The sequence below is a fragment of the Triticum dicoccoides genome, chromosome 2A, assembly GCF_002162155.2.
Source record: "Triticum dicoccoides isolate Atlit2015 ecotype Zavitan chromosome 2A, WEW_v2.0, whole genome shotgun sequence".
NCBI classification, from domain to species: domain Eukaryota; kingdom Viridiplantae; phylum Streptophyta; class Magnoliopsida; order Poales; family Poaceae; genus Triticum; species Triticum dicoccoides.
In genome coordinates this window covers 678,160,138-678,171,414 of record NC_041382.1, presented here as the reverse complement: position 1 = coordinate 678,171,414, position 11,277 = coordinate 678,160,138, and the positions used below count along the sequence as shown (strand labels likewise).

Here is an 11,277-nt window from a genome sequence, read left to right as displayed (position 1 = left end):
AGCAGCGTCGCAGGAGAGCACGTAGCGGGAGCGGTCGGCGTGGTGCGCCTCGAAATCGAAGCGGCCGCGGGGCACGCAGGGAGCAAAGCCGTGGTCGGAGCTGGCGAGGCGGGGCCGTGGCCGGAGCAGGCAAGGCCGGGACGGGCGAGGCCGAAGCAGGCAAGGCCGGGACGGCCACGGGCGCGCGCGGCCACGGGAGTTCCTGCCCCCGTCCAAGAAGCACCCGCCGACGAGGAAGAGCCGGATGAGGAGGAGGGTGGCGTCGACATCTTCGTGCCCCCGACGGCCATGGCGGAGGAGGAAGGACGGGGCGGGCGACGGAGCTCGCGGGGAGGACGCCGCATCTCCGCTCATCCAAGACCTCGCGGGACACCGTGGTGCGCGCGCCGGCGCCGTACCTCACCATTGCCCTGTCCGGCTCCAGCAGCGGCGCCGGGTCCGGCCCCGTCCGCTCGCCACCTCGCCCGGCCGGCCTCCCGCACGCCGGCTGGTCGGCTCGCGCCGGCTCCGCCTCCCGCGGCTTCCTCCGCGCCGGCCTTGCTCCCTGCCTGCTCGCTCCGTCCGGCTTCGCTAGCCACCGATGTTCGCGTGGTGGTTGGGGGGCGCAACGAGTGGATAGCTTTCCACTTCCAGGCTATATTTTTCGCCGGTAGCCCCCCAGGAGGCGAAAAAAGTGCCTCCTGGGGGCTCAACGGCTGGAGATGCCCTAAAGACGACATTTCGCCTCAAAAACCGTCTCGCGTTGGCTCGCGCCGCTATATGTAGCGGGTCCCACTCGCAACGGCCGAGCCGTTCCATCCCCGCCTCCCCCCTTCCACAAGTTCGGGAAATCCCCCCAAAACCCAACCCAATTCCACCAATCGGTCGCTGCTTCGGCCGCCCCACCTCGGCGTGGAGATGGCTAACCGACGCGGCGGCGGAGGCCGCGACGGAGGGAGAGATTCCGGTGACAAGAGGGGCGGCGGGGGCGGCAGGAACCGGGGCCGCGGCGGCGGCCGAGCGGCTCCCCCCGCCGGCGGGAGAGGCCCCCGCGATGAGGTTGACGAGACCCGCGGAGGCGGCTCGGCTCCCGTCGGAGACCAGAACCGCGGAGGAGGCGCCTCTCGCGGCTTAGGCCAGTACCGCGGCGGAGGCGGCGCGGACCGCGACCGAGGTGCCAGCTCTTACGCGCGAGGCGGGGACCGCGGCGCGGGCGGCGAGGACTACGGCAGGGTCGACAACGCTTACGGAAGATACCAGAGCCCCCGCGGAGGCGGCGGGGATCCAAGCGGAAGCCGAGGAAGAGAAGGGCGTGGTTCGGGAAGCAATGGACCTCGGGACCCGTACCACCATGGGGGAGAGCAGGGTCGCGGCGCGGGCGGCGGAGATCACGGCGCGGGCGGCGGGCCTTACGGAGGATACCAGGGCCGCGGCGGAGGGGAGGACTACTATCCAAGCAGATGGCACGGAGGAGGGCGCGGTCCGTACGGGTACCACCCCGCGCCGCAGGAAGAGCGGCGTCGCGACAAGTACCCCCAGCAGTACGCCGCGACACCGTCGCCGAAGAAGATCCCCTCCAAGGAGGTGGCGAGCCCGTCGCGACCTGGTGGTAAGCGCCGTTCCCTGATTTACATGCGAGCCTTCTGAACTCTGGCATGATTCGGTAGTTCCCCTCTGAAATGTTCGAAACATGGGCCTGCGCTGTTTGATTTCACGCATGTGGTTGATAGGGGCGATGCGTTTCTCCAGGCGTGCTGTTTACCTTCTCAAATTACGGGCCTGTGATTGCAATTTTGGCTGGCCGCGTGCTGATTTAGAGGAGCATTTGCGTCGGTGTGATCTCAGATTGTTTCGTATTTCGTTTCTGCTCCATGATTACGCAGTATCTGAAGTTTTATACGGTTCTGTTGCAGTATTATGAACTCCAGGTTTATAGATCGAGATAATAGGATTGGCGATTATCTATCTGTTTGATAAGTTCCCTTTGCTGCATTGTCTGTATTAGAGCTGTACCTACATCTTATTCTCTTGTATCTTGAATCCATAGGAAGCGTTTGATTCTTAGCTTGATAGGGTCATTACAATCCTGAATTGCTTGAAAAAGTAGGATGAAGATGTGGTGTTGAACTCGCCTACATGCTAACTGAACTCCTAAACGGTTGTTGGTAGCCTCTGTTCTGCAATTTTGAGATGGCAAATGATTGTTTGAGAGGATGCAGAGCATATGGGATAAGAATCCTGTCAGATTGCCCTAGAGGAACCTTGGTAGTTTGGTATGTCACCTTGTAGTTTCGAACATTTAGAATATCATTTAACTACTGTATCCGAACATTTAGAATATCATTTAACGACTGTATCCTTTATCAAGAATACATGAAAGCATCAGAGTTTTCACCAGTAAAAACCTGAACCTGATTCTATTTGGGATTTTTCTATGAATTTGTTATTTCACAATTAGGCTTGCATGAATGCGTCATGCTATTGTTTGGAGTCAGCATGAAGAACTTTGGGCCTTCTGGGGGCACCATTTGTAGTACTGTATCCTGATTGTACTTGCGAGCCTCGTGAACTCTGACATGATTCGTTCGTTCCTCTGAAATGTTCGAAACATTGGCGGGGTTGATCGATCAAGTGATCAATGATTTCGTGATGTTTAGTCATTAGAGTATTGCTGTTTAATTTCACACATGTGGTTGACTGAGGCGAGTTTGTCCAGGCATCCCTGTTCTAGTAGCGTGGACTGCTATCTTGTTTGAAACTACGGGCCTGTAATTGCAATTTTTGTTGGTTGCATGCTGATTTAGAGTAGCATTTGCATTGGTGTAATCTTAGATTGTTTCTTATTTTGATCATGGTCATCATAATGTGCTTTGTATTTGTATGTTTCTGTTTGTAGTATTTTGGATGCCCAAATGTGCTCCAATTTTTATGGATCTAGATATATTGGAATGAGGATTGTCTTTGTATGATAAGTTCCATGTGCTGCATGCCTGCATTGTCTCATGATTATGCGGTTTCCCAAGTTTCATACAGTTCGGTTGTAGTATTATGAATGCCTATGTGTGCTCCAAGGTTTATAGGTTGACGTGAATAGGAATGAAAGTTATCTGATTATCTCCCTGTATGATAAGTTCCCTTTGGTGCATTGTCTGTATTACAGCTGTACTTATGGCAGCTATTGATGCCTCTCATTCTCTTGTATCTTGAATCAATAGGAAGCGTTTGATTCTTAGTTTGATAGGGTCATTACAGTCCTGTTTTGCTTGAGAAAGTGGGAGGATAATGTGGTGATGAACTCAACTATGTTAACTGAACTTTTAAACTGTTTAGTAAACTCTGTTCCGTAATTTTGAGATGGCAGATGCTTGTTTGATAGGATGCACAGCACATGAGATAAATGGAAATCTTGTCAGATAGAACTAGAGGAACCTGAGTAGTTTGGTACGTCACCATGTGGTTTCATAACATTTATAACATCGGTGAACTACCGAATCCTTCATCAGAAGACAAGAAAGCCTCACGGTTTTCACTGTATCTGATTCTTTTGGGTTTTTCTTCTTAGGAATGCTTTATTTCATAAGTAGGCTTGCATGCATGCGTCAGTGGATCGGTTGCTTCATGCTATGGTTTGGAGTCAGCATGGATAAGAACTTTGGCCTTTTGGGGGTACCTTTTTGTAGTAGCAAGGGTATGAACTAAAATGAAATTGCAGTGCAGGGGACCATCTACTATCTGAAGTTGGAAACGTTGAGTGATTTCCTCTCCTTATAGCTACATTTACTTCAGCATTTTAATTTGAGAAACTGTAGTGCCCTATCCGAACTGCTAGTGAAACTGTAGTTTTTTTTATCCCACAGCCCCCCTCTTTAAAAAGCATTCTATGTTACTGCTTTCCTTGTGTAAAACTTTGCTGTTTCTAACTGTTCTTTTTCCTCCCTTCAGTCAGAAAAATTGGTCCCATTGAAGAGGTAGAAGTCAAACTTTGGGTGAACCACTTTAGCATTAAGTTTGGGGAATCAACTGTCTTTCACTACGGTGTCAAGCTCGCCCAAGTTTCTCCAGAGGCATCAGGAGGCTTGGAGCTCTCCATGGCAGATCAGAATTTTGTAAATGCTCAACTCTTGAAGATGCTTCAGAAGTCTCCACATTCATTAGTTGTTGCTTCTGATGGCAAGGGCAATCTGTACTCCTTTGCCAAACTGCCAGAAGGTTTATCCCTCCCTGTGTCAGTTCGGTCACGGGCCTACAATGCCTCAGTAGAGTTCAAGGACGAGCTGCCGTTCCGCTCTGATCAGCATGTGCCTAGGAATGTCTTGCAGGCTCTTGATGTCATTGTGCGTCAGGCCTCTAGCTATGAAAAGATTATCATTGGTCAGACATTATATTCACCACAGTGGTTAGTTCTTGAGGGCTCCAATCATGTTCATGTCCAAGCTCTAGGGGGAACGAAGCAGACCCTAAAACCCACCGAGCAAGGGCTAGTCTTATGTGTGGACTATTCAGTTATGGACTTCTGCAAACCTGAAAGCCGTGTTCTGGATCTTGTTGAGCACTTGCTGAAGCGCTTTGGCAGAAGGAACCACCTTAACCCCCGTAGTCCAGCTCTAGACAAGGAAGAGTGGGAATATTTGAAGAGTCAGCTCAGAGGCCTGTGTATTACCGTGAGTTACCAGAAGAAGTCCTCTGAAGGAAAAAGGGATGCGCCGACAGTTCGGAAGTACAAGGTTCAAGACTTGACGGCTGAAAAGGCTGAACAGATAATCTTCAAGGAGTTCAAAGTAGATAAGAGTTGGGAGCTTGTTCAGTATTATCGTCAGCAGTACGGGGAGGATATTCAGTATAAGATGCTTCCATGCTTGATTTTGAGCAAGAGAGAGGACAAGCCAAACTATGTCCCGATTGAGCTTTGCAGGCTTCATAGATGTCAGAAGTATCCCAAGGATTCCAGCCAGGAACCGAGGAGGCCACCCCCATCAGATGAGCGGAAAATTATGATTGAGCGAATGGTTAATGATGGACTGGATGGGCCTTGCAGGTAACTATTTTGTGTTTGGGCACCCTTCTACTTCTGCATACGCATGCTATCCATCCTTTCCTTTTTTCAGTCTAGAAACCTAATATATCACACAATTTACTTGCTGCTGAGAATGTAATTCCAGTGCAATATAATTTGCTAGAAGTTCGATACAATAGTTTTTTTTTCTGTGTAAACAATACCTCTACAGCAGAACATGTGTGTGAAAGAAACATGAAGTTTAACTATGGTATCAGTATATTTTTCAATTCACTGCCCACTTACGTAATTCTTACTGAAGTATTTGCTGTCATTTTCTTTCTTTGGAAGAAACTGATCTTTGCGTTTCTTCAAAAAAGGATCTGATGCTTAACGAATAATTAGTGAAAGGAACTCATTTTTATTACGGGGTACTAACGATCATTTTACTTGCAGAGGAGGAAACAGAGGCGAGCAATTCAGGATTTCATTGGATACACAGATGACAGAAGTGACCGGCAGGATCCTTCTCCCCCCAGTGCTAAAACTGGGTGACTCTAAAGAATTGAGTATTCGTCTTGCTAACCGCCAGTGGAACCTCCAGGATCACAAAATATTTGACGGCCAGTCTCTCAAGTGCTGGGGCGTGCTCGATTTCAGTGGACAGGAGACTCGTTTCAGGGATGCCTTTATTGCAAAGATTGTCAGAAAGTGCAATAATCTCGGTATTACGATGTTCTGTGAGCCAAGCCTTGTGCACAAGTCAGCAATGTTGGTGCTATCTGATCCGGACAAACTACGTAGGGAGCTTAGCAAAGCGAAGGAGGCTGCGGAGGAGAAGGGGCAGAAGCTGCAGCTCCTCTTCTGCCCGATGTCTGAGCTGCACCCTGGGTACAAGACGCTGAAGCTGATCTGCGAGATAGAACTGGGGATGCAGACTCAGTGTCTCTTGACCCAGCTGGCGAACAAAGAAGGCAAGGGCCAGGACCAGTACTTGTCCAACCTTGCCCTCAAGATCAACAGCAAGCTCGGAGGAAGCAACATGCAGCTATCTCGCGAGCTCCCAATGGTGACTGGCACACGCTTCATGTTCATCGGCGCGGACGTGAACCACCCGCCTCCAGGAGACACGGTGAGTCTGTCGATAGCAGCTGTTGTGGCGTCCATGGATTGCCCTAGCGCCAGCCAGTACGTGCCGAGAATCCGTGCCCAGAGGCACCGCTCGGAGGAGATCGATAACCTCGGTACCATGTGTAAGGAGCTCATCCAAGTCTACATGGAAAGGAACGGCGGCTTCAAGCCAGACAAGATCATTTACTTCCGCGATGGCGTGAGCGACGAGCAGTTCAAGATGGTCCTTGACAAGGAGCTAGTGTCTATGGAGAAGGGTATCTGCGAAGACGACTACTCGCCGACGATCACAGTTGTCGTGGCCAAGAAGCGGCACAACACGCGGCTGTTCCCCAAGGACGAAAACGAGCTGCAGACAACGAATGGCAATGTGCTCCCTGGCACGGTCGTCGACACAGTCGTGGTCGACGGGTCGCACGATGACTTCTTCCTCTGCAGCCACGACGGGCTGCACGGGACGAGCCGGCCCACGCACTACTACATGCTGAAGAACGGGCACGGCTTCAAGCGCGTGGACCTGCAGAAGCTGGTGTACAGCATGTGCTTCATGTTCGCTCGCTGCACCAAGCCAGTGTCGCTGACGGCGCCCATCAAGTACGCCGACATCACGGCCTACCGCGGCAGGGACTACTACGACAGCAGGATGGATTCCCTGCAGTTCCAGGCGCAGTTCCAGGCCGTCGAGTTCCCGGAGCTGCGCGTGCACCCGGATCTCAGGGACAAGATGTTCTTCGTCTGATGCCGCCTGCTTTTTCAGGGCACCCTGGAGCACGGTGAGTACGTTCTGCTTCTTGTGTGCGCGTTCTTGCAGCGTACGGTGAAGGCCTGCTGTGTTGTGTACATGGTCGTCAAGTTGGCTCTTACGGCTTTGCTGTGTTCGTACATGCTCGCCGAATTGATTCATACAGCTTTGCTGTGTTCTGTACATGCTCGCCGAACTGGCTTGTTACAAACTCATTCTTGTACATTCTGTTACTGGAGATACTGCTGATCACTGTGAATCAACAAAGAATAGTTTCGATCTTTCTTCTTTTTTGTTTTTCACAATCCATATTCCAGCAGATGTTGGAGAACTGGAGTGCTGGGAAAGGATATGAGAAATATATTTTTGACATTTCTTTGGCATTCCGGCAATCAGCCAAATGTTGTAAGGCAGCCAGTTACATACAAAAGATCCCTTTGGGATTGCACTACTGCATAGTGATGGTTGACAGGTTGCGGTCGTACGTTCTTCAAACCTAGTGGCTGACAGGTTGCGGTCAGGCAATCACTAGTAATAGCCGTAGTGGTACAAGTGATGTGAAGTCGTACGTCAGAGAAAATCCCACACCGGTATCGACGACTGACCCTCCTCTCCATTCTCATGGTCGATCTGGGGATTCGTCTCCATGAATTGCAATGCGTGCATGTCACCAGTATAGGCCTGCAAGATTTACGCTCACTTCAGTAACTACGGCATCAAGAACGGTATGAACCATACCTGAGTCCGGACTTCAGAATTTAGCAACTACTACTTCATTAAGTGGTGAAATGCTTCAAAAAGATATCAAACATAAGCTTCTCTTTTACAATCACTGATTCCAAACAACTCACTTGGGTTTCGGTTAGTTCACCATTCCCAGGGAATGGCTGCTGTTGCAGGGTTGGAACTGCAGAAGCCTGCATGCCCACAAGAACCTGATAACTAATCGACATGACTATACATTGTTATCAAGAGATGAACACAAACCTGATCAAAATGGTTCAAATTGTCACGAAGGTTCTGTGAGGTACTAAGACCAAAGTTGTGGCCAAGTACATAATGTCCCTGCACAATACAGAGAGAAGCTAAACCACATTCACAAGGCCACATGAAAATACTAGGAGTCGTGTGTTCATGTTGAAGAATTCACCTGCATTGGTTGATCTGGTAGGAACTGATCCGTAACATTCACTTCCCTTTCCCTTGGTCCTGCAGCTGCTTCGCCAGAATGCCCTATTTTCATAGCATGCAAAAGAAAATGTTTAAATTTACATGTACAAGTGTATAAAAAGAGTTCACATCTATAAAGAAATAATCTGCAGAGACACCTTTTCTTTGTTTCTGCCTTTTATTGGTTTCCTGACAATTTCCACGACGAGTAACTTCACTCATCTTCTTTCCTGTAGATTTCTGAGGCTCGCTGCTATTACCAAGAGGATAATCATTTTGAACCATACGAGTTAACTGATCCTTGATGGAATGGACAACAGATGACTTAGCAGCTAGTGTTGATTGCAAAGTTCGTTCAATTCCTTCATTAAGTTGATCCGACTGGCTTGCGACCATTGAAAATGTCTCTACGTTCGCTGCAGCCTTAGAAGCAATCTTATAGAACAAACGACAAAGAGCTGCATAACGCTCTGGAACACAAGATCCTATATGACTGTCAAAACTAAACCCATTGATTTCATGAACGGTCCCCAACTTTGCATCTTTACTCCATCTCTTAAGAAGATACTGTAGGGGGATCTCTTTAACATTCTTCAGTTCATATACCTTTAATATATGGCAGCATAAAATTCCAGCAGTTTCAAATTTTTTACAAGTGCATGCAACCGTGCCATCTGATGAATCAAACCGCACAAGTTGTTCTTTAGTTCTGTTTTTAAAAGTAATCATATACTCAGAAAGAGAGCCGAACTCGCCGCAACCGTAAACCATACAGTCCATGCACTCTTCATACTCTTTCCTAAATAACTCAAAATTTATTGGTGTATACAAGTTTGCAGCCTGCCAGAGCAGTGGCAGAGGTGTTCTTGGTTCCCTTTGGCTGGCTTGGTAATCAGCTTGTATCTCTTCCTGTCTCCTCTTCTCAACTGAACTTTCAAAAAACTTCAAAAAAGGAGATAGCTCTTTCTCACAATCCAAGTATTCTTTCATCCTTATGCCTAAGGTTTCTGCTCGTACCATGCTTTTAATGTCCCCAGAGAATATTTGTCGGCCATATGGCAAGGCCCAATTTTCTCTGTCTTCGTAAAGCTCATTTAACAATTTGTTTTCTTTAAGGTTGTATTTCTCCATTATCACATTCCATGTCTCAACAAACTCTTGGCCATCCTCGACATCAAATACACAGTGGCTAAAATCATGCGTGAATTCTTCTGAAATACAGAAAACATGCGCCAAGGACTTAACTGCATCCTGGTATATTTGCCACAAGCAATAACGGTGAACTGTACCAGGCCAAGCGAGGTCTAGTGCTTCCTTCAAAGCAGCAGATTGATCTGTCAAAATAGTCTTTGGCTGTTTCCCACACATGGCAACCTTAAAGGTCTCAAGAAGCCACTTGAAAGATTCAGCCGTTTCATCATACAGGAAAGCAGCACCAAATATGACCATTTGCCTATGATGGTTGATACCCAAAAACAAAGCTAGTGGCCTGCTGTAGTCATTCAGTTTGTAGGTCATATCAAAGCAGATCACATCACTGAAATAATGATAGTCGAAGATTGATCTTGCATCAGCCCAGAAGACATTAGCAGCTTTGTCATTTTCATCCACCTGGATGGCATAGTAAAAAGATGGATTATCACTCTTCATACTTCGAAAATAATCTGTAAGATCTCTGAAATCCCCTGCGTTCATATCTTTTGTAGGCTTGGTCCGAAGATAATTCTTGTACCTTGGAGGAATGCTTATGGCATTTCCATTTCCAGATTGAACCTTGGACAATAATCTTTGCGACTTCAGCATCCCAATATCAATTGGACCAGCAAGCTGGTGATTATGATCCTGCACAAATTCTGTCACTCGGTATTTTCCACTGGGCGTTAACATGATAGAAAATCGTGCAGGGCAACCCGTCCTTGTCTCCGGGTAAGGTCTCTTGGGCAAATTCTTTGCGCGAAAGCCCTCTCTGGAACAGACATAAAACCTTGATCTACTGCCACTTTTTGCTGTTTTATCCCACAATCCTTTTCGGACACTAAATCCCACATTTCCTGCATAACTAACATAATACTTGCATGCTTTCTCTTCACTCTCGAAGACCATTCCAATTATGGGCACTCCTCCAGCGTTCGCAACAACTTCTGGTGGCAATTCTGGCTCTTCTTCTGCCTTCTCTTCAGGTTTATCTGCAGTCTGGGAGAAACAAGCACGCCTATATAATCTCATATTTGTATAAACGATTATATAAACAAGCACCCACATATTTTCCCTGATCTAGAAACTCAAACAGAAAAGGGGAAATTTCAGATCCCCAAAACTAGAAACTTTGATGATGGCAAAGCAAAGCGCACCGCTACACTACCCTGCCTGCAATGTGCAATCCCAAAAACATCACGGATTATACCTGCGGGTCCTCCTTGCCGAGGAACTGTCCTCCGACACTCCTCCGGCGCCGCTCCGCCAGGGCTTGCCTCGACGGGACCTGCAGGCAACAACGGCAGCAGTAAGTAAGTTGACAACCATGACCTGCCCAGTCCAACTAGCCCCCAAACCGGACCTCGTCACAAAGAATCCCACCTTAGCGGCGGCGCGGTTAACGCCCTGGCGGCCGCTCCGCTTCTGCATGTAGCGGGTGATGATATCGCGGCGCTCCTCGTTCGTGTAGCGGGAGACCCGGATACCCAGCTCCCGGAGCAGCCGCGAATGCTCCAACGAGGCGGCCCCAGAGGGGCCGCATCCCTTGTTTTCTCCGGCGGCGGAAGTCTCTACACCGCCGGGCTTGAGCTGGTTCTTACGGGCGGCGCGGCGCTTCTTGGAATTGGAGGAGAGGTCGAGGTAGGTGCGGACGATGTGAGAGATGCGGGGTGTCGGATGCTGTGGTTGGCTCGGCGCTGGTGAGGACGCAGCGGGGTCGCCGGCGGCCCCGCCGCCGGAGGTGGTGGCCATGGTTTGGGATCGGAGGGGTGGGGAAAAACGGACGGATTGGGCCAAAGGACTCAGCAGGATAGTCGACTGAGGTGTGTATGACACGCGGGACCCGAATTTCAGTGTCCCCGACCAGCAGCGTGGGACACGTGGGACGCGCAAAAACAAGGGTTTGTGCATACGAAAGCGTCCACAAAACCATTCATCCGGGATTGTTGGTACATAATCAAAGTAGTCCTTATAGAACAGACGTGCGTCAAAGACTATGCCTTCATAAACTCCTGAAACCCTTTGAAAATTTATTTTGCCCTAATTTTCCGCCGCTGCACACCTCTAT

At 49.1% G+C, this 11,277-nt stretch overlaps 2 protein-coding genes across 3 annotated transcripts; one reads left to right on the top strand and one right to left on the bottom strand.

Moving 5' to 3' along the window:
• The first annotated feature begins 813 nt into the window (after nucleotides 1-813).
• Nucleotides 814-7,126, top strand: LOC119356184 (protein argonaute 2-like). Its single transcript, XM_037623109.1, has 3 exons — nucleotides 814-1,588; nucleotides 3,922-5,014; nucleotides 5,429-7,126. Exons 1-3 carry the CDS (start codon nucleotides 898-900, stop codon nucleotides 6,840-6,842), a joined length of 3,198 nt encoding a protein of 1,065 aa, XP_037479006.1. The 5' UTR covers nucleotides 814-897; the 3' UTR covers nucleotides 6,843-7,126.
• Nucleotides 7,105-10,997, bottom strand: LOC119356185 (protein FAR1-RELATED SEQUENCE 7-like). Of its 2 annotated transcripts, none has more exons than XM_037623111.1 (7): nucleotides 10,593-10,997; nucleotides 10,420-10,497; nucleotides 8,174-10,208; nucleotides 7,996-8,078; nucleotides 7,833-7,910; nucleotides 7,697-7,780; nucleotides 7,105-7,526 (listed from the first exon to the last, which is right to left on the bottom strand). In XM_037623111.1, exons 1-7 carry the CDS (start codon nucleotides 10,959-10,961, stop codon nucleotides 7,416-7,418), a joined length of 2,838 nt encoding a protein of 945 aa, XP_037479008.1. In that variant the 5' UTR covers nucleotides 10,962-10,997; the 3' UTR covers nucleotides 7,105-7,415. The 2 variants fall into 2 exon arrangements, with proteins under 2 accessions (XP_037479008.1, XP_037479009.1); XM_037623112.1 differs by having other exon boundaries at nucleotides 7,697-7,762.
• Nucleotides 10,998-11,277: the final 280 nt, after the last annotated feature.